Raw genomic sequence first — 27646 nt, forward strand, 5'->3', positions numbered from 1 at the left:
ATTGAATCTATCATCTAAAGACCGTAGAACTGAATGGGGGTCTTAATAGGGAGTGGGAGGTCTCCTGCTACTGCAAATTAATATATGTGATAAATAATGGATATCAATGTGTATGAAACTCTGGTCATTTCATTTTCATTTCATTTTTGTAAAGTATGTATTTATGATATATGGTTAAATGGCTATGATGTGATGAATATATACCACATGAGTTGTATGGTGTTCTTAACTATTTTGTACTGATGGGGTTAATACCCATGGTGGGTGTTGACCAGTGTGTATATTTAAATATGTGGTTGTTTAGAGATACCTTAGTAGCTTCTGATGAAGTGGCGTAAAGCCATGAAACGCGTCAAGCTTTTGGTTTGAGACTCTGTGATGTTCTTAATGAAGATAATAAAAGTGATTTTTTTTTTAACGAGGAGGTGATCCCAGTGCTCTGTCTTCACTCTATTTGCATTAAGCTACCAAGCAATGCCCTCCTCTTTAAGCAAAACAGGGATTATTTGATAAATATATTTAAACTGGTGAACTATGTCACAGTAATGCCTGGTCTGGCTACAGTAACGTTCATCTGATTCATTAGCAAATCTACTGCTTCACCATACATTTCCTACAGAGGCCGAGTTTTGCCTGCAACTTGCTTGCTTTCAAGGTTAAACAACAAAATTCTTATAAACAGCAACAGAGTCCCTCTGCACTCACCCATAATCAATATATATAGGACATTAGGACATCCTGTGCATTAAGCTACCAAGCAATGCCCTCCCCTATAAGCAAAACAGGGATTGTTTATTCATTTTTTTGCAATATACTTCAAGTTGGCCAGCAAGTCAAAGTCATTTGGTCTGGCCAGTCCTACAATCACTTTCATCTGATTTATTTATGCATATTTCTACTGCTTCACCATGCATGAAATTTGCATCCCGCTTAATGGTTTATAATTTAGTGGTAAGCACAACGTCCCTTTTTGTATTACAGGAGCAGTGGCCCCTCCATGTTATAGCTCTTACCTTTCCCAGCTACAGTCAGGTGATCCCAGTGGAGCCAATAAAAGGGCAACCATTTTGGGGTTTTAACCTTGAAAGCAAGCAAGTTGCAGGTAGAACTCAGTCCCTTTGGGAAATGTATGGTGAAGCAGTAGAAAGAACTGTAATAATTCTTATAAATAGGAAGTTTCAGAATAATGAAAGACAATGAAGATAGATTAATTTACTGTCCTATATCATTTAAGTGAGACATAACAGTTAATGAGGGTGAGAGGGGAGACGGAGAGATAGGAATGGGAGTAATTGAAAATGCTGCCAAGGATTTAGAGATTACAGTACAAGAGAAGAGGGAGGGCAATAACCAGGGACTAGTCAGACAAGAAAGCAGAGACAGGCAGACTGCAGAGTCAGTGACTAGGAGTAAAGGAGGCACGGAGCACAGGAATAAGGCAAAGATTATAAGAAGGACAAAAGGAAGCAGAGGAGAAAGAGGAGTAGACTGCTAATATTAAGGAGCCTTAAGAGCCTTATTAAGCAGAGATACTGACTACAATAATCTCTGAGATAGGAATAATGCCAAATATACTATTTCTATCATGCCTGATGACTCTTGGAACTTGGGGACCAATAGCTATCTGCACCCCAACAAATGATCTTCAGCACTATAATCAGACGCAGAAAGATGTGGATATTGGTTCACTCCGCCGCCGACTCTCCTCTGGTACTCGCCCTTACAGCCTATCCTTGTCACCTAATGACTACCACTATTCGCCCAAACCCAAGCACCTACGCGTTTCCAGACTACTTCGGCTCCTCGGATCTTCTTTTGACCCTTTCTGGATGTCTGTGGAGCAGCCTGCTGATAATGACACAAGTCTACTTTCTACACTCAGTCAAGACCTATATGATGGCGCAAGTCGGTACCGCAAAAAGCTGGCTCAGGAGGCTCAGGCTTTGGATTTTGGTTCATTACAGCTGCCAAGAGAGCTATCTGCCAACTCTAGCCTGCATGTCCAGAATGAAATTCGTCAGTGGTTGGTGCAGAGGGCCAGCTGCCAACTCACATCAACATGGGTGGACCTGGGAACTGTTTTCTGGCCAAGATGGGTACGACACACAGATTGTGATGGGGCTAACACTGCCTGCTCCTGGCCACCAGGCATGGCATGCAGACAAGCACAGCTTACACAGATTAAGCTGCTGGCCTGGCACTGCTGGATGAAGGACACTGGTTTGGGCTGGGCCACTCAGCAATGCACCTGGAGGCAGGTACCCTACCCAGTAGTGGCCGCATGCAAATGTACCTGCAGATGAGATGAGAGTGCAAAAGAAAGACTAACCCATACCAAAGCTAGTATATACCTGCTTGTCATTAACATTCCTTTCCTCACCCTTAAAAATCTAATGAAAAAAGTATTTTAACAATTGTGAAATAAAATTATTTTTATTGTATCCAAGGGTAATTTTTCAGACAGACGCATGTGAGGCTCTTCCAGTGCTGCCTCTGAAACTGGAAAGATAGTAATTTGGGTACTGTCAGCCTGGGACACTCCACCTTTCACAGAACTACAGCTCCCAGCATCTATCTGCTAACTAAATCCTATGGGATCTCTAGGACTATAGTTGTGTTATAGCTGCCAGTCCCTGGTGCTACTAAGTCTGGAATAGGCCAGCAAATCAAAATGGGTATGAATACATTGTCTGCTCAAATTTTAGGAAATGGGGTAAAATCGAGAAAGGTGGCATGCAGATGCCACTGGTGGTGGTGCGGTTAAGGGAGATTCAGGGGTGTAAATATAGAGGAAATAGATTTTGGGGGGCCCTAAAATGAATTAGCTGTAGGACCCAGGAACATCTAGTTGCGCGCACCACTGGGGAAGTTAATGTGTTTTATAATAGAAACTCCTTCATAGTGCACAACAAGCCTTAGACAGAGTTTCTAGGATAAGAGTGAAGGACATGGGGGAACCCAAACATTTTCTCTAATAAACAGGGACAATGTGCCCTGTGACTAAAGGAAACATGCACAGATATAGACATGCTAACATATGTACATGTACAGAGCAGGGTATACATATACACAGTTCCACTGTAATGCTTGTAAGAGAAAAAATGATTCCTCCAATCATCAGGAGAGACACGGCTTCTTTATAAATATAAAACAATTACTTGCAAGGGTTTGCCCCAGGTTGTTAGAGTACCCACAGCCATGTATTTTGTCAGATACCCTTATAGGGCACCTACAAATTATGTTTATGTGTACGATTAGCACCATTTTCCTGCACATGTTTCCTTATGTGCAAAACAGATTACATTTACCCCATAATGTCATCTAAATGTTTCTAAAAACATAATGGCACATGTTTAAAAATGACAGCAGTCACTTTATTATTTAATCCCAGATCAATACTTATGTTGGAAATTAATTCCATTAGGTGGGTCCTGTTGTGTATAAATAATAAGGTTGCTTTTTAGATCTGTTAAATTAAGTTTCCATTGAATTCTTGTAGTGCCGGTCACGTGCCTTCTGCTCCACTGGTTGGAATAGAATTACCGGTCAGCCCTTTGTTGGTGGTTTCAGGGTCCTGTATTAATCAGGATATGACGCCATGCTTACGGCCAACCTCGGTGAACATTTGTACACAGTTGTCAATGTCATCGTCGCTGTGTGCTGTAGAAATTTGAACTCGGATACGAGCTTTGCCCTTGGGCACTACAGGGAAACTGAAGCCAATGACATAGATACCTGGAAAGTAGAATAGACAGCCAATATAAGAAAAAGCACAGAACTTGTAAGCAAGCGGGAAAAATGTAATTGTAAGGGATCACTTTTCTAGGTGGCTGGAAAAGTCACATAAACTGACAGCTCTTTCTACACAAGTCATTATATTAGTGCTTCCTATTCGTGTACAGAGGGAAGGCTGTGAAGTCAAAGCACACTGCTGTAACACAAGTAAATGAAAAAAAAGCACCGCAAATAAGTGTCAGTATAAATATTTATTTCGTCATTTTAATACACTTAGGGACTTATTAAGCAATTTTAACTTGTGCATTCGATCTTTTTTTCAAAATCGAATAAACTTGCATATCGAATGTTTGCTTATTTATTAAAGTGGAAAAACCTGTTTTTACACTCGAGTTTGGGGTTTTGCACTTAATAAATACCAGACATTCAAGTTTTCATACAATAACTCGAATTCAAGTTTTTTTTAAGTGCAAAAAAACTTGAATCGAAATAAAAAAAACAAAAAACTCTACCTTTGATAAATCACCCCCTAAGCCTTACTCTTTCCATCTTTTCTTTACTTTTTCTAATCTTATGTTTACACCTTGCAGGAATCTGAACTGCAGGCTGTTTAAAGGGAAATCATTGTAAAATCGAAAATGTAATATAAGTTTCATCATACTAAAATAACAAAGTTCCCTTTCTCACTTCATGCAGGAGTTGGGTGTCAGATTTTTATCGACAGATCCAATATATCTTTGAGTGGCTCCCTTTCCCAGCAGATGTATTAGATTTAACACAAATAACTGATTCCAGGACAAACAAAATCTAAACAAATAACTGACTTTGGCACAAAAGCTGCATGTAGAAATTTTCTGGTGAGTGAGCTCTAATACATCTTCTAGGCCAGTGCTGTCCAACTTCTGTGGTACCGAGGGCCGGAATTTTTCCGGCCTCCGTGGCGGAGAGCCGATAATGGAAGCTAGTTTAGACCACTCCCCTTTTTAAAACCCCACCCAGTTGAAACCACACCCATGTTATTGCATAACCATAGCCATATTAATGGTGGTTGTACAGCAAAAACCTGCCATACTCTGCCTTCCCTACCCTGCCTGTGTGTGCCATACTCTGCCTTCCCTACCCTGCCTGTGTTTGCCATACTCTACCTGCCCTAACCTGCCTGTGTGTGCCATACTCTACCTGCCCTAACCTGCCTGTGTGTGCCATACTCTGCCTTCCCTACCCTGCCTGTATGTGCCATACTCTGCCTTCCCTACCCTGCCTGTGTTTGCCATACTCTACCTGCCCTAACCTGCCTGTGTGTGCCATACTTTGCCTGTCCTACCCTGCCTGCGTGTGCCATACTCTGCCTGTCCTATGCTGTCTGTGTGTGCCATACTCTGCCTTCCCTACCCTGCCTGTGTGTGCCATACTCTGCCTGCCCTACCCTGCCTGTGTGTGCCATACTCTGCCTGCCCTACCCTGCCTGTGTGTGCCATACTCTGCCTGCCCTACCCTGCCTGTGTGTGCCATACTCTGCCTGTACTACCCTGCCTGTGTATGCCATACTCTGCCTGTCCTACCCTGCCTGTGTGTGCCATACTTTGCCTGCCCTACCCTGCCTGTGTGTGCCATACCCTGCCTGTGTGTGCCCTACCCTGCCTGTGTGTGCCATACTCTGCCTGCCCTATGCTGTCTGTGTGTATGGCACAAACAGGCAGCATAGGGCAGGCAGAGTATGGCACACACAGACTACAGTGACGCAATGCTGCCACTGCTCCTGCAGTCTGCACAATAACTATATATTAAAAAAACTTTTTAATTGCAGCACCACCACAGTATATGTTCTTTTTATAGTGTGCAGGGTTTATTTGTGGGTTTCTACTGCTCCTACAGTCTGAGGTGTGAACAGGAGAACAATGTGGGTGATTATAGCCTGAGCCTGAGGTGTGAACACTGTAGAGGGTGAACAACACAGTGGATTACATTTTTAAACAATACAGGGGGATTACAGCCTAAATCTGTGTTAACCATGTTAACCATGCAGGGGGCCAGTACTGATAGCATTTAAATCTTACAGAAAGGTAATCCATCAAAGCAAACAGACAGGTGGGGGGCCACACAGAGGGGGGTCGCGGGCCGCATGCTTCCTGCGGGCTGCCAGTTGGACAGCACTGTTCTAGACAAAAGGGAGCCCCCTAAAAGTTATATTGGATCTATTGGCGATCCTAGGGCTGCTGCCGTCTGATGCTGCCCCCTATCTCCCACTCTACGCTTACAACTTTAGTGTCGGAAGGGGTACAGAGGGGGCCACTATATCTCTATTGCACTCTCTGCACTAACAGAGCCGAGTTACATGAGGAGGCCTTTTGCCACACCTGGTAACTGGCTGCTCATGCTGCCCGAGGCAAGGTTTCCATCTTGCCTCATGGCAGTAGCGGCCCTGATTGGATCTGTCATTTAAAATCAGACTCCCAACTCCTGCATAAAGAGAGAATAAAGAGAGACAGATGCTGAGAGTGGGAGAGTGAAGATAAATGTGATTATTTCAGAAATCATTCAGATTTTTTAATTTATTATATTTGGAAAGTTTCTTATTTCAGTATGAAGAAGCTAAATTTAAATTAAATTTCCATTTTTGCAAAAGTACTGGCCTCAACTGCATTATGTGCAACATCCCCTTGCAACACTGGAAATATGCTATAATATGCACTTGCAGATGTAAATGATGTGTAGGGGTAACTGATGATGTAGGGGTAACAGGGAACAGTGCACAATAGAAAATCTTATAAACTTTGCCCTTTCACTCTTGTTGATCACAATTACAATCATCCTAAAAGAGCCAGTCATAATAGAAACAAGAGTACCCTTGTGTTCCAATGTAGATTTTATCATAAAATAATAAACAGTGCAATCATTGGAAAAAAACAGAACACGAAAGGGGAAGAGGATTGGACCGTCAAAAATGTAAATCCCTGACATAGGTGATATGAAATGGTACCTCGCATTTTTAAGGCCAAGCACACTGCATTCCACGACAGCTACTGCACACACACAAATTCACTTGCAGTTTGCCACTTTAAACTTATACTTTGCTTAATTATTCCTTTATCACTGTTCTGCCTTCAATATATATTCTTATATATTTAGTCCACTCAGGCACTTATACCTCTCTGCAGCAAGTCATCTGCTATCAGACTTGCCAGACGAGCATCTCCGAGCATCACAGGGCAAATGGGGTGATCCTTCCCAGAAATGGTGAAACCTGCCTCTGTCATCTTAGTACGGAATCTGAAAATGGAGCTTGGTCGTTAGTCAATGCATACACATTTTGCTTGAGGGGGTCAGAACAAGCATGTACGAGGGTATTTTTACTTATTGCCTCCAAAGGAGATAGAAAGACATTAGAACAACACAAGACAGAAAATGTGAAATTCCAGCTACTGGGTGAAGCACCTCTCATGGTCTTAACACATGTCAAGTCATACTCTTAGATCTAGAACGTTGGCCATTTCTCACCGCTTTGTTTTGGCAGCCACTGACTGTGCAATCTCATTACTTTCCATGAGAAGGTCCAAGGCTTTGGAGGCACTGCCGACAACAGCTGGCGGAAGGGTGTTTGAGAACAGGTATGGCCGAGAGCGCTGCCGTAGTAAGTCAATCAAAGGCTTTGGGCCAGTGGTGTACCCACCTTGGATATAAAGGGCAAAGAGTCAGGCTCATTTATAAGGAAGGATAAACACTTTACTCATTAGTATCCATTACATTGTCATAAATAAATGTGGCTGCATTTTTATTTCTTTCTCAATTCATATCAAACCTTCAGTACCCATCAACCTTCTAAATTTCAGTGAAAAATCAGTGAACAGCCTCTTTGAAACCTTTAAATACCTGCCACTCCTTTGTTTAAAGGTTAATGCCAAGGGTAAGGACCCACGGGCGAGTAACTGCTCCGAAAAGGCTTTCCACCAGCAACAGAAGCTGGTGGTAGAAAGCCCTTGCCATCGCTTTGGTTTCTGAAGTTGCACAAAGTTGCCTGCAGGAGGAAACTTTAAGTGAAATTAGATTACTGAAGTGATGCCAAGGGCTTTCCACCGGCTCCGTGGGTACTTACCCTAAGGCTGCAGCATCCCCATAATCACTTAGGATTCCTTCTCCTCCTCTAACCCACTTAGCCCACTCCTGTACGAATTGACTTTGGCTCAGTTCTTCTCAACTCAGGTTAGCAAACTGTTACAGTGCTCAGTCCAAGTAGGACATTTGTCAAATTAAGTTCTGCCTGTGTAAGCCTGCATTCGTCATTGCATGAACTTTCCAGCAAATATATGCTGTTTGCAAGATGTGTGAGAGGAAAAATGTGCGTTGGGTGAAAGCTGCTAATTGTTTTAGCGAATAGAGGGGATATATGCAATACAAATGATGTGGTTTGGGTGTGGGAGATGTGTTCAACTTATATACATGGTAGGAAAATGTTTGCACAGTTATGTCATTATAAAAAACTGATGCAGTACCGAGATGTATCCCTGTGCCTCATTGTCATACCATTACCTATTATTTAGTTCAAAGTTATCCCCTCACTAAGTATCCATCTTGTCCCTCCAACTGGCCTCATATTTTCACTCTCTGGAATCCATTTGTTTTGCTTTGGAGGGAAAATTCCCTCTTCTGTTGAAACAAAGCCTAGAAGTGGCATTACCTTCTTGAAGTGACATCACTAGACTAAAGCCATTCATATTCATTGGGTGGCAGAATCCATTCCCCCCCCGGGCAAAGGTGAGATATAGGAAGGTTTACAAGGGGGGTTGGGGTTGTTCCATTCCTGAGCAAACTGCTGGACAGGTACTGCAATGAGATAAACACCATTGGATGGGCACTGAGGACTCCTCAATTCCACTGAGGAAAAGTACCTGGCTGTGAGGAGTTTCTGGTTGGGAGCTGCAGTCCCTTCCAGTGAAAGCCTGGGTGGACTGGCTAAACACTCTGGTTTGTCGAGTGATGTGCACAGAACTATCTACTGGAGTAATAGTTAAACTGGACTGGGAAGCTGCTGAACCTTTTATTCTTTACTGGGGCCTTTGGATTTCTAGGAAAAAAGTCAATTTCAAGCTGGTAGGTAGCAAAATTGCCTGCATAGTTCTAACTGGCGTGGTTAGTTCAGGTGCATTCCTCTGCTGGGGCAGATAGGGAAGGTGAGGCACTGCAATGGTGACATCCTGGGAAAGCTCACAGAGACTTGCGCACCTGCTGGTATTGCTTGGGATACACCACCTGCTATGTTCCCCAGCTACAGTCCTTGATAACAATCATCCACTTGTCTGCACCACAGCAACAGCCACTGGGGAACCGTACAGGGCAATTTATGACACTTGCACACACTATATTAAAGGAACAGTAACACCAAAAAATGAAAGAGCTTTAAAGTAATAAAAATATAATGCACTGTTGCCCTGCACTGGTAAAACTGGTGTGTTTGCTACAGTAACACTACTATAATTTATATAATAAGCTGCTGTGTAGCCATGGGGGCAGCCATTCAAGCTGGAAAAAAGGAGAAAAGGCACAGGTTACATAGCAGATAACAGATAAGTTCTGTAGATTACAATAGTGTTTTATCTGTTATCAGCTATGTGCCTGTGCCTTTTCTCCTTTGAATGGCTGCCCCCATGGCTACACAGCAGCTTATTTATATAAATTATAGTAGACTTTCTGAAGTAAACACACAACGTTTACTAGCACATTATATTTTAGTTACTTTTATACACTTTCATTTTTTGGTGTTACTGTTCCTTTAAAGCCTCACATATGGCCTAAGTTGCTGTCACTTCACCCTTTATCTTGACCATTTACCTTAACATTAGTCATCTTTGCATAAAAATATATAATCCTATAAAGACTGAAACTGCTAGGTGCTCATTTAAATTACCTGCAAATAATTATAAATGTATGGGCACCAATCTATATGTCAGACAGACTGATGCAACCTCTTTGTTGGTGTCTCAGTACTCTCAGTGTAGTCTAGAGCATGCAGTGACTCATGGGAAGGCCCCTGCCGCGTCGTTTTGTGAGCAAGATAAAAGGTTGCCAGAAAAACACAAGGGTGTGGTGTGGGGGAAATGGGTGTGAGGGAAAAGTACAGCACAGAATGCTTTAGCAGTACTCAAGGATATCCATCTACAATGGCCTTGTATGTAAACTATAATTATGTCTTATCTATAGGAACATATTGAAGCAAATGCAAACATGAATCATACCAATTCCAAGCACACAAACACATTTACTACACACTCTTCATGATGCCATTATAATAAAACACTTCAGCCCCTTGTGGTAATTATCCAGAGTAAGCCAATGCATGATTAAATAGTTAGCTGTAGAAATAGCTTAGCGCCCCTGACCTGCAGCCCCTCCCAGTGCTTTGCCAAGGGTAGAATTCACAATTGTCACTTGATCCATGACTCCGAGAAGCTCATCTGTGCCCCTGTCAGGAGTGGAAAGACATCATAACTCAAGACATAATAACTCAAGCCTCTGCACTTCTGGCAGAACGTTTTCATTGAATTTAATAAACTGCAAAACCTGCCCATCTCCTTACCTTCCATTTGGTCCCATAAAACCGGTAGCATGGCACTCATCTATAAAGACTAAGGCATTGTAGCGCTTTGCTAAGCTGCAAATCTCGCGAAGAGGTGCAATGTCTCCGTCCATAGAAAAAACACCGTCTGTGGCAATGAGACGCAAGCGGTGCTTCTGGATATGTAGAAGAATAAAAAAAAAACAGAAGCGGAATCATTAGGTGAATACAAGACAGCGTCGGTGTAAAATGCTGCACAAATGTGGTAATTGGCACACACACAGCAAAATACTAAAATACTAAGGCATCAAATGTAAGGTGCTTTCTTTTACTTGTCATACACTTGGTCTCATTCTGGTGATATTGCTGCTTTTTGTCTCACGAGCAGGGCAACAATGGAGTGTAAAATGTACATGATCCTGCAATGCATTTTACACTGAGCTGTATCTACATGCGCTGCAGACTAAACTGGACCCCCAAATTTCCAATAGACAGAGCTGTTGATGGATGCATGGATGAATGTGGATACATTTTTTAAAGATTTTTTTTAAAAAAAGACAAGAAAATTAGAATCTGTAAAAAAGGTTATTAAACAAGGCAAAAAAAATTAATTTGAATCAAAAAAGGAAATAAATTTAGTGCTTTTCCTTAAAACCTAACTTTTATTACTAAATCGATAATGTTAAAATCACACACTCCACGAGACCCAGATTAATTGACCATAAATAAATTGATAGATTAAAAACACACATAATTAACTTGAATCCGGATACTGCTCATTCTCAATTCATTGGCACAATTAAGTTCATTAAACCAAGAGCATAGTCCGGTATAGAATGCACAGGAGCCAATTTAATTTATTTACACACCGTGTACAAGGCGGGACACCCTCTCAGTTTTGGACCACATCATAAAGACCCAAGACTTTATGCGAAACGCATTGGGTATTATGTGCTAGATTGCGGACAGAAGCCTAAAGGTCCCTATACACAGGCCGATAGTAGCTGCCGATATCGGCCCCTTGGACCAATTCGGCAGCTAATCGGCCCATGTATGGGCACTCCCGACGGGCCTGCCCAACCGATATCTGGCCTGAAATTGGCCAGATCTTGATCAGGCAGGTTAGAAAATCTAGTCGAATCAGGGACCGCATCGGCTCATTTTGCTATACCCGTCGTTATAATTCGATCGTTTGGCCCCAGGGCCAAATGATCGAATTACCCTGGATTCTCCCAATATCGCCCACCCGTAGGTGGGGGATATCGGGAGAAGATCCGCTCGCTTGGCGACATCGCCAAACAAGCGGATCTTATGGTGTATGGGGACCTTTAGTTACGTAGGGACGGTGCTGGCGGGACGCGGCTCTTGATAGCCGCATTAGTAAGTGGGAGACCAAGTGGCGTGTGCGGGGGGAGAGGGGTGCCAGAGATTTAAAGGGCCCAATGTGGTCTGACTTAGTAATGTCTCACAACAGCCGCCCCTCTACTCGTTAACGGCATTGGCCGCACTCTTTCCGATAGTTTTGATTTTGTGTGTATGCGGCTCCCGATAGCTGCATTTACCCTCCCCACCTTACCCTCTTAATGATTTGGTCCGAAACTGAGAGGGTGTCCCGCCTTGTACACGGTGTGTAAATAAATTAAATTGGCTCCTCTGCTCTTGGTTTAATGAACTTAATTGTGGCAATGAATTGAGAATGAGCAGTATCCGGATTCAACTTAATTAAGTGTGTTTTTAATCTATCAATTTATTTATGGTCAATTAATCTGGGTCTCATGTGGAGTGTGTGATTTTAACGTTATCGATTTAGTAATAAAAGTTAAGTTTTAAGGTAAAGCACTAAATGTATTTCCTTTTTTGATTCAATTATAAATTGGGTGGCAGACACCTTGTGCTATCTTTATAAGTGCCAAACTTAAGTGATGCTCTTTTCTTTATAAATATTTCAAAAAAATGAATTTAACTGCAAATCTTACTGTCCCTCAAATCTGTAGCTCCAGTGACTTTGCATGGCAACCCATTTACTGAACAGGAAGGAAAAGTTTAAGGCAAATGGCACATACAGCAGTTTAATTTTGGAAACTTCCCTTTTATTTGAATAGGAATAAATTGTCTACGATTCATGGCCTACTATAACAGAGACATGCAACAGTCAGTATTTCCAAAGCACGTCCGACGGGGTGATTAGTAGCTGCTACATGTAGCTGGCTTGCTTCCTATACACAATGGGAGTACAACATTGTGCCTCCCTGTGTGATATAAGCTTTGCCATGCAAATGGCTACTTCGTGGGAGGAGAGTTTATTAGCACACAGATATATCATTTAGAAAGGTAAAAAAAAATAATAAAATATTATGTTATTCTGATGTAAATTAATCTGAACAGATACTAGATAGATCATGCCACTCTTCAGTCAACAGCAGATTACAGGTATGGGACCCATTATCCAGCATGCTTTGGACCTGGGGTTTTCCAGATAAGAGATCTTTATATAATTTGGATCTCTATACCCTAAGTCTACCAAAAAATTATGTAAACATTAAATAAACCCAATAGTATTGTTTGCCTCTAATAAGGGTTAATTAGATCTTAGTTGGGATCAAGTATAAGGCAAAAATTTGAATTACTTCACTAAAATTGAGTCTATGGGTGATGGTCTTCCCATAATTCAGAACTTTCTGGATAATAGTTTTCTTGATACTGGAATCCATACCTGTATAAGGAAGATTTTTAGGGCAGCAGCCCCATACCCTGGGCCAACCAGATAGTACAAATGAATGGGGCAACCAAAACCGGTAATATTAATTTACACCTTAATTGACATCTGTACAATGCATTGTCTTTGGTAGCACTGCCAACCAGTAGTACTAGGGCTCATTTTGGCAGCTGAGCCCTATTCATACTGCCCAACAGCAGCATTTCCCATGCCACATACATTTAATATCATTCTAATTAAAGCACATACAGATTTTAAACACGTATTCTTTACAGTACATGTAACTGTCTGGCTGCAACGGTCAGCAACTCAACCATTCACACTGCAGTTTGAATAATGGACTGGGAAGTACAGGAAAAAAAGGTTAAATTATTCAGCACTGCCCCCAAAAAATGAGGACCAACTGCAAATAACGTTAGAAGTTTATGGGCTGAGTCTACTGGGATGGGATGAACTGCCCTACTGAATTTTTGGTCATGACAGACATGCTGTGTTCCAATAGGATAACAAATTGAATGATGCATATTATCTGTAAAGCACTAGGGAATATGGGGTTGCAATCTAAATAATTATAGCATAATTATAATATATTAAATATATAACAGCTGATAAGAGAAAATATGAGGGCAATGAAAGTAACAGAATGTTCTAATTTTAAAAGGGAAAGCTAGAACATTTATTAAAATAAACTACACTTGAGTAGCTGTGATAATATATACATTATATGCATTACACTGTGGTACATACCTGTGCCTCCTTAAGCTTGGCTTCTAAATCATCTAGGTCCATGTGCTTATAGCGGTACTTATTGGCCTTGCAAAGGCGGATACCATCAATGATTGAGGCGTGGTTCAACTCATCTGAGAGCACTGCATCTTCAGGGGACAGAAGAGCCTGACAAGAAAGGTGACAACAGCTGAGTAACCAGCAGTACTAATGCTCTACCATACCTGGAGTTAGAGGACAAGAAAAGGTAAACTTAAAAAAAAAGCCCATAATAACGACCACTGCAGTTCCATCCAAATACACTTTCATGCATCAGTTGCCTGCAACTCTTGCAGCAAATACATTACATGTATGCATCACGGGCTTAAACCAGTCCCTTTATTGGGCCTATCATGACTGACACAACCTGTGTTACTCCCAAGGAAGTTGTGGTGAGTAGATAAAATGGACTGGGGACACTTTTCTACAAAAACAAAGTAGTGGCTGTTTGGTAACACTGAGCTGTTCCTATATGTGTCAGTATAGCTTGCAATAAAAGACAACTCAGTACCACAAATTAAGATTAAGACTCTATACTAGGTTCTTGATGGGTACAGGTTTACAATTATAAATCAACTTATTGTAAAAGTGTAAGCATCAGCTTCTCCCACTAAATTCTCAAATGAGTTATTTACACAGCCCCTTATACACAGCTTTTCCTACCAGTACATTACATTTTATTAAAAATCCATACATATAAACAGTATATATTACCTCAAATATACCAGCATTGGCATCAAAGCAGCTGATATACAAGATGGCATCTTCTCTCTGGTGGAACCGGGCAATCTTCTGTTCTAGACTCTTATGGATATTCTAAATGAGGTACAAAGGTACAAAGTCTCCATTAAAGAGAGTTTCAAGGTGGCCCCCTGTAAAAATCCAGTAGTTGAGCACCTCTGTATCATTCTTGCAGGCCTTCCCCAAAATCTATCCATCGCACCTGTGTCCCACAGATAAACCTCACTGAGCTGAGACCGGCTCCAAACTCCTCTAGTGTCTCACATGCAGCACGGATCACCTGGGGATGGCTGGAAAGGCCTAAGTAGTTATTGGCACAGAAGTTCAAGATACCTAGAACAGAAAATATAAATATATAGGCTAAGAAAGGTTTACCCCTGCAATGGGCCAACACACCACTAATAGTCAGTAAACAACTTATTGCACCAATTTAAAGATTCGGCATCCCCATAGTACTAATGATCTAGGCCTTCAAAGTTGTCACAGGATCTCCCCATGTTGGATATTCTTAGAAGTGTCACTGACACTGCACCTGCTCAGTGTTCTCTGAGCAGCTGTTGGGAAGCTAAGCTTATAGGTTGTCACGAATGATCAAGGAGTAAATTAGGTTTACCTTGGCTGATGCTACAGGGACTGATGATTAAATCCTGATGCTAATTGCACTGGTTTCAGAGCTGCCATGTACTAATAATCTGTATTAATTACTAATTGGCCTTTTATTGTGAAAATGTACATTCTGTATACAAAGTAAATGTGTGTCAGTCCCTAAGCTCATGTAAGTGACAGCAGCACAGAACATGAACACGGAATCAGCAGAAAAGAAGACAGGGAGCTACTGGGGCATCTTTGGAGGCACAGATCTTTCCTGCTAAAGGGCTGTGGCAGTTAATATTAGAAGAGAAGGCACTAATGTGTGTATTTATTGAAGTCTAACAAGAAAATATTCTCTATTATATTTAATATTATAGTAAATGTATTTTTGTAAAGGTTCAGTAATACATAGTGGATTATTTATCTACATAATTGTCTTCATTCATAACATCAACCTGTACTGATATACTTCAGGAATGGGAAGGAATACTTTCCTTTGGCAAGCGGCTGAACAAGAGTTTGTGAAAGTGGCAACCAACTAGCTTGGTGCTTTAATGAGATTCTCCCTGAGCCAAGGATACTGTAACTCCACGTGGGAGTGGGTGGCGCCTGTGAGTTACGTGACAGCTGTCCTTTGGCACCATTTCAAGCCCCTCAGTCAGACAGGAGGAGCAGACTAAATCCCAGGAAAAGGAAAGCAGAATCCTGACATCAGCAGAACTGTGTGTGTGTATGTGTCAGTGGGACTGAATATGACCAGGCCACAAAGTTTCTCAATAAAAGTAAATATTTGTACGGAAAACCTTCCAATCACTGTGTTAGTTCTGCAACAGCAGTGTCACGCGTATGAAAAATGCTTTCATTGCTATAAGGCTTCCTCCTTCGAAACCTCCCCTGTTCTCTTCTAATAACAGAGACCTAAAATTAATTTAAATTACAGCATTTTGGTGCTATTCACAGATATAATCATGTTATCCAGTGCTGTGCAAGATCATTTCAAGCACAACCTTGCAAAAAGCTTAAGGCTGAATGAACATGGGATGTTTTCTCTGCCACGTATTTCAGCTGCTGCCTCCCACTCACCAGGGCCAAATGGACAAAGGGGCATTTGCCTAATGGCCACCACAGCAGGAGGACCCACCATCAGACTTTTGGCTGTTTTAGATTTTATAAGAGGAATGACCCCAGAGGCAGAAACCAATCTGCCTGAAAGCACCAGTACTGGTACCTTGGATCGGTAACAGTGGGCCCAGGTGATGCAAATCGGTAAAGCAAACTGCCGGAAAGCACAGTCCTTGACCTGAAATACCCTTTGGAGAATGATGAGGTGCAAACTGTATAGCTCTCCCTATTGTAATATAGTATTACACACCACAGCGTAACACAAAACAGGCAAAACTGGTTAGATCCAACATAGAATTAAACTGCTGTGTATCTGGGATCTGGTCAGGACTTGGCGGATAAGCATCAACCTACTATTATTATAAATAAAATGTGTTTGATAACAGAGACTAGCCTGGAATAAAATGTCATATTCTGATGGTACAACCTACCCTAGAAGTGAGAAATAACTCATGGTGCAGGTTAAATGCCCTCTTAATCGAAAAGGTCAGCATGCCCCCTGTGTGCAATAAATAGGGCTTGTGCCTTTTTATTTTTTTCATTTTTTGAGGGTAAAAAGGGAGATTGAAGCTGCTCTAAATTTAGTCCTTGTGAGGTAGATAATTAGATTACAAGGGCACAGATAATCCTGTTGAATAATGGATTTATGGGGCAGCTTTAGATGCTCTCTGTTTAGCTCAAGAAATAACAAAAACTATACATTTTTAGTAATTTAAACAAAAGCAGAAGGTATGTTCAGCACAAGCCCTATTCACTGCACTCACGTTTAACAATACTGCCCCTTTTATCCTTTGTTTTCTCTGCCCCTGGCTATACACATTGTCAAACAGGAACCACAGAGTACAAATTAAGACGATCATCCGCTTTCCTCCGCCTGCATTTTGTGTGGCGTTAGAGTAAATATCAGTGTAAAAATGTATCCTTTCACTTTTCTGTCCAGATATCCACTCCATGTAGCTCCACACAGGCCACCAACGTGCTACCCTTGCCTTGGCAGAGAAAAGAAAGTGATGTGTGCCCCTGGCCTTAAAGAATAAGTAAACCTTTTTTTTTCTATCTCTAAAATGACCCATGGGGAGATTAGTTGCCCACAGTTAAATCTCGGCTACTGCTGATGACTCATCTCCTTAAAAATACCTTCCCACCAGCAATAAAGTGAATTGCCGGTGGGAAGGCATTTGCGTTACTTTGTTTTCGTCCAAATTTTCCCCCTGCAGGAAACTAGAGATGCACCGAACCCAGTTTTTTTGGGTTTGGCCAAACCCCCGAATCCATTGTAAGGGATTCGGTCGAAAACCAAACCAAATCCGAATTAGAATATGCTAATTAGGATACGGAAGGGTTATTTTCCACTTCCGTGTTCAAGCATTTAACCCTTCAAACCCTAATTAGTATATGCTAATTAGAATTTCGTTTTTCAGTTCAGCCAAAAAAGGCCGAATCCTGGCCAAATACTGAACCGAATCCTGGATTCGGTGCATCCCTACAGGAAACTTTGGAAAACGTAGTAACGTATTTGCCTTCCCACTGGCGAATCTGCTCCATGTGGCAGTGCCCTTGAAGGGCTAATAAATGGTAAAAAATTAATTTACTGCAATTCAAACCCCCACCCCAATTTTGCTGACATATTAAAGCACCCAGTGAGAAAAGCTCTTACAAAATGTCAGCTCTACACCTACCTGGTCTCTCACATGCTGGGGGTGATGCTAGGCACCAAAAGATAGAGATGCAAAGGCCAGTGCCAGGGCCAGCAATTGGGGGGTATGCAACTTTTGTGGCCTCAACAGGGTGGGGAGGGGGTCACCAGAAGGGCGGTTACCCTACTACCCTTTGGTCTAGGTTTGATGTTTTCGTATCCAGTTTACTGTATATTATGAGTATTATAAGTACTGCATGTACTATATGTCATAATGAAGAGGCCTGGCATTCCCATTTCTATGCAACCCATTGAACAACTACACTAGTCCAATGTTCCTAAAGACTGACCCTGTGGAACACCCTTACTGAGTAAGCAAAGTCTTTTGTGCTTATTTACATGTATACACATGATGAAAATATACAGTGTATTAGCCTAGCTCAGGGGTCTGCAACCTGCGGCTCGCGAGCCACATGCGGCTCTTTGGATGTGAAGCTGCGGCTCTTTAGTTCCATACATAAATATTATTTATTTTATAAAAAAAAAACATTTAAAAATCGTTCTGAATTGATTAACGAGGATTAGGCACGACTATCTCTCAGCCACTTATACTCGCTTTTTACCACACCCCTCCCCCGTGACACGCGTCGTCACTGTCGTCAGTCCATGGGAAGATTCGTAGCTTCCGATGCCGTTGGCTGGCCAATTTAAGGGAGCGCTCAGGCTCTGCACACGGAATGCAAGTGAGGGGGTGGGCGTTGGTACGGACCATGCACAGTTGGTAGCGGCGGCGCGGTATTAGGAGCGCTGATTTGTGAGTAAGCGCCTCTATAGTAATATTGACACACTTGATGTATGGTATATACTTGATGTTAAGAGTGCCGCTGAGGACGCTGTGACCAGATCGCTACACGTAACCCTCGATTTACCTTGCTAAAATGATTAATTGATTTTGCCTGGTTTGCAATATTATCTGGCAGAGAACACAGGATAATTTGAGAGCTTAAGTCAGTGTATTTATCATAAATAATACACAGGGCATCCACACTAAGGAATTTGATTCCCATGAATGACCGAATAAAGGTGATAGTTGGATTATTGATGTATGGTCATTAATAGTCCTTGTTCCCCTGATTGCTGTTCTCTCTCCTTCCCCCTCTCTCCCCTCTACATGTTTTACTATTTTTTACGCTGTCTCTTTGAATTGAGACATGTGTAATGATTGGTTCCACTATGCCCGTGTGTGGACAAGTGGTTTTTAAGTAATATATTGATCATTGATCAAGAAAAAATTTTGTGGCTCTTTAAAAATTTGAAATTTAGTAAAATGTAATTTTTGGCTCTTCCGACCCAAAAGGTTGCAGACCCCTGGCCTAGCTGAAGTGAGCTTGTTTATAGTATGGAAGCTTGTTCAAATTAAGTGAGCTAGTCCAGCCAGAAGGATGGGAAGATACCCACCCAATGGTGAGACCATATAAACTGCAGAAATATGCAACATTCGTCCAGCCAACTGCAGCTAGAAAGCTGCAGTCAATTTATATTTATGTTCAGGTCTGTTTTTAGGTCTGGTGCTGCCCAAGGCAATGCACCTCAACCCATTCCCTTCTCTCATGATTGGGGCATGTACAGGACATTTCCTCTACTGTTTCATTTTAGTACCTGCCCACTTTATTGACACTGGCAATCCGAACTACTACAGCTGCACATTTAAACTGTCTATTCTAAAGTTGTGAGCAACTTCTTTCTTTGTATACCCAAATGCGCCCTGGCATGCAGGCCTGGACTGGGATTCAAAACAGGCCCTGGCATTTCAAGTACACAGAGGCCCAAGGAGCCTCCACCAGTCCACTAAATTGTGACTGTCTATGGCATCTTACAGCAGCCCCTCTGGCATTTGTCCAGGCCTGCCAGCCTTTTGCCTGTGGAGTCTGTATAACTGAAGGAAAGGGCCTTTTTTGCCCATTGAACAACATTCCGGGACCTCAGCAATATTATATATATACACATACATTTAAACCTTTCTCAACGTTTTCCAATGCAATGTGCTGTATAAAGAACATGCAGAGGGAACTCTATGCTAGAGTCGTTGGAGAGGGAAACACAGATAAGCTGGCAAATAAACATTTGCATGGTTATGAAAGCAATACTAAGCAAACAAATGATATGCGTTTTCTATCCATAAAACATATAATATCTCAGTCAGTTCACATTATACGAATCATTTCACATTTGGTTAACATCACATGATTCAAAATGGCCGTAGCACGCCACAAGAAAGGCCAGTTTACACGTCCGATATAGAGTTGGGCTCTGTGCACCAGACTGATCAGCAACATGACAAACATAGTGGAACTGCATTATATTCAGCAATCCAGTTCCTGAGAATGGGCTTTGTGCCCCCCCCATGCCGACAGACCAACTTATTAGTCAATATGGTGCACATGATGCCTGTGTGTATATGAGGCAACATCTAGTTTCTATGAATCTATAGCTATGGCATGTATATTTCTATGTGAAATATATGTGCTGATTTTGAGGCAATTATAACCAAGGTGCCATGGTCAGTGATGTTGAGTAAATGCCCCTTTTAAAGCCTAAAGGTGGCCATACACGGGCTGATTCTAGCTGCCGATATCGGTCCCTTAGACCAGTTCGGCAGCTAATTGGCCCATGTAGTGGCACTAACGACGGGCCTGCCCGACCGATATGGGCAGGTTAAAAAATTTAGTCGGATCGGGGACTGCATCGGCATTGGACCCCCTGTTCTAATTCGATTGTTTGGCGCCATTGAAGGTGCCTGAGCAAAATCTGCCTTCAGGGCTGAATCGACAGAAGGAGGTAGGAATCCTATTGTTTCTACCTCCATATCTGACGATTCAGCCCTGAATGTCAGTGGAGGGTTGCTCGCACGGAAAGATCGAAAATCACCACGTTTGTGGCCAGCCTAAAATATGGTAAGGTTTCCTTTGGCTTAAATATATATAAAAACAACAGAAAATACTATGTTATCTCATATAATACACAAATTTTAGCGCATCGCTAGGCACCAGTACTGACATTACTGAGCACCATTTAGTAGACATGTGAGCTCTTTATGACTGCTTTGGCTTTCTGTGCAGTTGTGACCATCCCTACTAAAGGGCACACAAACTTCCTTAGGTTTCCTCCTGCCTCTGTTCTGCTGCCCCAGGGCCACTGATGTTCCCCCCTGGGGTAGTTATTCAGGACAATCAAACCAATGCTTTGCACATCTGCTGTTACAAAACCACCCATGGGGGGCTGCTGTTTAATGGATTCTCTGTTGATGGAATACAAGCCAAACGTGTTCTAACCATTGAATATATTTCCATATAGTTAACATTATTATGAACAGAGAGAAGCCCTGACGAAATGTTGCACTCTATCCACCTGCCGCTCTCACTGAACTACAACTCCCAGAATCCCATGTTGCGGAATGTTGTTGCGGATCCCTGCAGTCTTTGCAGGCAGAACGGGTAGATAAGAGGGACATTCTCCCCGGCATGGGATACAGGATGTCGGTGCCATAAAGTGCAAGTTCAAGCCAATGGCAGCGGCTCCGTACCTGTATCTTTCCCTTCCACCTTGATGTGGGGCCCTTGCTTGGAAGTGATGATCCTCTCGCTCTTCCATGTGCCCGCACCCCGGATAGCCTCCAGCTCCTTCTCTAGAACCCCCCTCAGCTGGGCAACAGCGGACAGACCCCTTCCCGGCTTCAAGGGGCTCCTAGCCAGGCAGCGTGCCCACATCTTGCCCGCTGGAAGCAGCTCAGCTGCACGGAGAGAGAGAGAGAGAGACGGGCCGAGCAGCAGAGCTGAGGGGCGGGGTGGGGGTGTGGATCGGAACAGCCAATCACAGCCAGGGCAGTTCTTTTAACACTATCGCTGCCACCTTCCCGTAGGCTTGAACCTCCCTTCTGATAACATTAGCGCTGTGTGAATATGCAGGGAGTTGCAGAATGTGTATGGGAGTTAGAGAGGTCTGGTCACACCATGTGTGAGTGTCACATGTAAGTAACTTTCTGCAACTTTCAATACAAGAACTCAAATCCCTAGTTACAACCCAATACATGTTCATGGAACAGCAATCATACAATGTGACTACTCAAATGCAAGATTATACTTGCCCAGGATTGGATTTGCTCTGCTCCTATTGTCATTGATAAGCAGTCCTTCCTGGTCCTTGTGTGCCTATGCAGCAGTTCCTCACAACATCTGGATGTCCCAGTCAGTACCCTGGGTGCCAGCATGTAGTCAGTGAATGGCACACTTGCCTTCCAACTATTTAGTGCCCCTTTGTGAAAAAAATTCCACTCATGCCACTTGCTCTTTTATCCATTTTGAGAGAGTAGCTTTCAAGGGCAGTCCTTGGATTGGATACTGGTGTTTCAAACTGACCAACTGCAAATAAATATGTTAATGAGAAAAGTGTTTAGTGTTTATTGTGCCTATAAGTAAAAGGTGTAGTTAAGGATGATTTTATTACTGCAATTAGTAATATTATGCTTATCATATATTTGGCAATTCCTGCCCATTATTCCACAATTTAGATTATTTTCTGCATGGCAAAGAGTACCAGGGTCCTTAGAAATCTTTGACAGCTCTATGTATTATGGAAATGTTCAGCAAGCAGTCCTCCATATGCTGTAGATTAGAACCCCAGAGAAACACTGTCTCCGAATCAGCATACTATCATTGTATAAACAGAGCAGCTCTGAAGGATTAGGGCCTTTTAAAGGGGCCATGTGTAAAACAACCTAGTTCCCTTGCAAACAGCATTAAGCCTTCTTTTGCAGGTAATTAGTTTATGATTATTTGTTGGGTTTCCCATGTTCAAAGTGAAGGACATCATCTAGGCCCTAAATGACCTCAGTCAGCCTTAGGCTTTCCTAATAACCACATAGAAATACAAACATACTTAGATTTATCAGTACGAAAATACTTTTAACCCCTGATGTATAATATTCATTATTTCATGGCCAAATAGACATATTTAAATACACAGTTCATAAAGTAAATAATGCTAATTATCATTTTTCTCCTGTAAATATACTGAATGTGATCTAATGTTTGAAGATCTATAGTGGTGTAGGAAGAGAAGGTATAAATCTGACAGCAGAGCAACCATATATACAATATGCCAATAAGTGTCACTGTAACCTTGGATGCCAAGCATCTGCTGAATTTATGGCCAAGGCTACAGAATCCCTTTCTTCACTAATGTCTTTGTTGGTTACCATTCAGGGTCAGAAATAGTTAAACCGTGACCCCTGGACAGTTAAAAAATGACAAACAAACAGGGTTGGACTGGGGGGTGCAGCCTCCATTGGGACAGCAGTCCCTGGGGCCCCGCATCCCCAAGGAGCCTCCGCTACACCCCCCCCCCCACAGTGCACCCCTGCCACCTGCCTGACCCCCTCCCCCGAGTATTTGCAAGTTAAATTTACCTTTAGCGAGTCAGGGGAGGGAGACCAGTGGCCTGAGGGAGCGCCAGCGGGGATTGGGTCTGTGCCGGCTCTGCAAACAAATGGCAAAATAACCAATGTTCATTTTTACTAAAGCACTGATTTTTTGCTCCAGGTCTCCCACAGCTGGATTGTAGTGCCCAGCAAGGGGTGCCATTCAGAATCTGTGCTCAAGAACACAGGACATTTACAGAAAGCAAACCATATATTACAAGTTAGAAACAGGCTGGGAATTGTGAATAGACCCAGCACAGGCTCACTTTGCAGTACACATCTACATGTATTAGCAGTGCTGAATGGTGCCAAATGAAAAAATGTGCACCAACTGTACTACAAATCACTAGATGTTAGGAGGTGTTCTTAACCCATGTGCAGGTACCCACAAATTGCCTCCCCCCCAAAAAAAGTGTATAAAAGTAGTTAAAATATTATGTACTGTTGCCTTGCATTAGTAAACGTTGTGTGTTTTGTTCAGAAAGACTACTATAGTTCCTGGCATAACAACATTGTGCCACCCCCCCTGCAAAAAAATGGGGGCCAGCGTGCACAGTGCAGTCCCTACCCAACCCTCCCTTCACCAGATTGCCCATTTGTATTCCTGACCGCTCATGCTGGAGGAGGTAAGAGAGTGTCAGGGGAGGGTGGATTTCTAAAAACTAAAAAAGCAAACCGTGCAGCTTGGGACTCCCCCGATAATTTTCATACCATGGTGACCGGTCATTTAGTCGACTCGACAGGTTAGAAAACGTCAGTCAGATAATGATAAAATCTGTGCATGTATTGTGTATTTAACAATATTCTTGGGGGACCTAAAATGCATTTCCAGGAAGTCACTCTCATACGATTGTTGACTTCCAGCTATTTCATGTTCAGAACATCCTCCGATTTGTTCTTTTTAGGGGTTCATCCTACAATTTCAGTCTGAATGCTAGTTTTAGATTGTTGCATTTAAATGTTTGTAGGAAGAAGACTAAAATCTGAACATGTATGGCCACCTGCACCCAGGCCAAGTGCCATTGTTTATTTTTTTGAATAAGCCCTTTATCTTTATAATGTGGAAAGATGTTTCTGTGAACGTTAAAATGTAAACATGTCCATTACAGGTACTGTAATTGAACTATCGGCAACCACAGCAGGAATGTTCAGTAATAGGATGCTGGACTGTCAGTAACCAATGTAGTTATTCTTTGCGCACTCTCTGCTGGAGATGAAAGGATGGTGATTCATGGTGACATTAGGACACATTTCCAGTCACTGGATGTTCAGTTTCAGCGGTCATTACTTTTTCAGTTCTTAGAATTAAGAGTTGCATGGCAAATAGCAGCTCTATAGTGGATTCTGGACTGGTAAAACAAACAGTTTGGGTTCTTTGTCTTTTGGGTACATAGTAAGGGATTTTTACTGATACCTTTTTTTTTCAGTATTTGCTGGTCTGTTTTTCAGACACTGATCTTTGCTGCCAGATGCTGCCTTCCCATGCTTTATGATTGCTCTATTACCTTGGGCACAATTCCTCTGGATACGTCACTACAACAGCAGTTTTTGTAACAGGCGCCTCAGTAGCACAGTTCAAATGATCAGAACTGGACAGACAGTCACCCTACGTGGCAAGGCTATTTTTTCGAGGTAGCCTAAAGTTTCCTTGAGAGGCTACTTTGCCATGTATGTTTTCCCACCAACAATTTACATTATTGCCGGTGGGAAAGCATTTGGAGATTAATTGCCTTTGGTAGAGGAGAGTGCTTGATAAGGGAGAAACTGTATATGCAAGCAGTTTTGTGGTGACTAAAAAGAAAACAAGAATTCAAATTAGGGATACACAACCCGCCATTTTGGTTGTCATTAATTGGTGGATTCTGGTGTGTGTAATAAAAAATTCTCCAAACGCTTACACATTTGCCAGGCAGTTCTTACTGTTAGGACTGAGCTATACTATAGCCCTATGTAGCATAACAAACTGATTTACAAAAAAATGTTGTTTTGGCTTTAGTTGCTCATTAACCCTTACTCCAAAATTACAGCAACTGTGCAGGCATCTCTTTGCAAATCAGATGCAATTGTGCCGAAGTCCGGCAGGTGTCATTTCTGGTGTTTGACGTGCAAGTGATGTCTGTGCCTGATCCTTTAGGTGCAAGTGTATTGCGTCTATTGATGATGGTTGTGAAGGAAACCCTGGAGCTATCAGCTGGTCAGGCGGTGCCAGTAGCTCAAGGTTTCCCATGTAGGTGTAGCAGCACTTTATTTTGAGCAGAATGCAGGAAAGACTGAGTGATGCCTAGCGCAGCTATACGGAAGTGCAAGGTGCTCCATTTTGAAACAAGTACCTTTAATGGAACTGGTATTCCGCACAACTACCGAGGGGAAATTTAAGGGGACTGTAACTGCACTTGCAGATGTAAATGAGTCCTAATATCTTGATTTTTGCAGCAGAGGGTTTCTCTGTTAAGTGTCTGTAGTCACACTCAGTTTGAGACAAAAGGACTGGCAGCATTACATATATATATATATATATATATATATATATATATATATATAGGACAGAATGCCGCACACAATCCAATGTTTCAAATACTAAATGTGCTTTTCCTCAGGGACAGACCCCTGAAGAAGAGCACATTTAGTGTTCGAAACGTTGGATTAAGAAACTTTTTTGTTTTTTCCTGAAGTCCCTGTGTGTGCGGCATTCTATCCTTCTATTACAAATTTTAGCCAGCACCTGGGGCAGTTGGTTGTTTTTGGGGTGTGCCAGTTGCTAAGAGCCCTGTCAAGTGACCTACAGTATTCTAAGCCTATTCTTTTCAAATGCCCCTTTACTCACAGCACCGCACTGTACTGCCTAATGCAGGTGAGACACTGAATGTACTCACCTGTGCTGTGCTGAGGGTACAGGGAAAAGAATGACCTCTGGTGAGGTGGAAGACATTAAAAAGCCACCCCATGGGAACGGATAAACACCCATGTAGAAGGCCCTAAGAGTCCTACAGTTTTCTACACATCACGTTGGGCTTCTGAATAGTGTTTCCTGTCTTTAGAGATACAGGGAGCCTAATATGCAAAAAATGTATACAAAAATGACACTGAATCAGAATAATAAAAGACAATGTAATTGCATCTTTCTAATATGCATCAAATATTTTCAGTTTTAAAGTTATATGTAACTAATTAAAATCACAGTAGCAGGTTACTTCTGTTACAGTGTTTCAGCAGTCAGAACCAGAAGTGCAGAAAATATAAATAAGCAGTATTTTTTTTCTAAAAATATAAGTGTTTGTAGATGTTCCCCTTTTGATTTTTTAAATTGGATAGAATTTGAATAGCAGCTTAAAAAAAACCCCCACCGTTCAAAAACCTATCTTCCAAAAAAAGGAAAGTGTAAACCTTCTATTGGTTGATTATTTCAGGGGCCGGGTTTCAAAATTTGCTTCTTTGTAGCACAACCTAATAAGTCGCATTTCAGCAACTGATTAACATAAGTTTTAACACTTTTGGTGCGATGGAGGCAAAAATGGGGGCTACAATCATTTAGCATCATTAACTTTAATGTATCATGAAATAAAATTCACGATGATACATGATGCAATCATGATATATGAAAAAAATGTGGATTTTTAGTAAATGTAATTTCTAATACTTTCATTCCATGGAGAGTTTCAGATCAGGAAAACTGCTGTGAAAATGAATTGAGCAGCACGTCAACAAAATCAAGACATGAGGTTATTCATAGCAATACTTGCACCCAAGGGGTTAAGCTGTCAACGTGGCAATATAAGCAGAAGCAAACCCTTCTGTGTGTTGCAGGCATCTTTATAAGACACCAGTAAAATACAGTCTCATGGAAGTTAACATATTTTTCTGTATACGCTGGAAAAGAACAAAGAAAAGAATCTTCTTACATGTGCAACAAGGTCCTGAGGTTTCCAGCAGCGATACTTTATTGCAGTGAACTGTCTCTTTAATGTAATGCAAATTATCGTCTATACTTTATATAAACCTATTTTTGATAAGCCTGTTTAATCTCTCCCACAATAGAAATCCCTTAATATTAAGAACAGGACATTGCAGAACTACATCTCCCAATATCCCTTGACTTGAGCTACTGAACGCATGCTGGAGATTTCACTGTTTTGAGGTCCAATCACTTTCCTGCTTAGTTATTCTAATAAACTATATTAACCAAAAAGTATTATATAGCAGTTTCAAACAAATAACCTCATCAACCAAACAAATTCAAAACACAACCTTCTGAAACTAAAATATTAAGAGTTAAAGAATGATTTTGCAGTGAAATAAGCAAAAAAGACAGAGATA

At 41.8% G+C, this 27646-nt stretch overlaps 2 protein-coding genes across 2 annotated transcripts; one reads left to right on the forward strand and one right to left on the reverse strand.

Annotated features, from left to right (window-relative positions):
- Positions 1 to 1562: 1562 nt before the first annotated feature.
- Positions 1563 to 2303, forward strand: nog4 (noggin 4). The gene is given in 1 exon segment (NM_001044408.1): positions 1563 to 2303. A coding segment is annotated over 1 exon segment (741 nt).
- A 1049-nt stretch (positions 2304 to 3352) lies between these two features.
- Positions 3353 to 21688, reverse strand: gcat (glycine C-acetyltransferase). The gene is given in 9 exon segments (NM_203953.1): positions 3353 to 3735; positions 6884 to 7005; positions 7234 to 7405; positions 10110 to 10192; positions 10307 to 10461; positions 13749 to 13895; positions 14481 to 14582; positions 14710 to 14840; positions 21440 to 21688. Coding segments are annotated over 9 exon segments (1248 nt in total). The 5' UTR covers positions 21624 to 21688; the 3' UTR covers positions 3353 to 3583.
- Positions 21689 to 27646: the final 5958 nt, after the last annotated feature.

This window comes from Xenopus tropicalis, chromosome 4, assembly GCF_000004195.4.
Source record: "Xenopus tropicalis strain Nigerian chromosome 4, UCB_Xtro_10.0, whole genome shotgun sequence".
Classification (NCBI taxonomy): Eukaryota; Metazoa; Chordata; class Amphibia; order Anura; family Pipidae; genus Xenopus; species Xenopus tropicalis.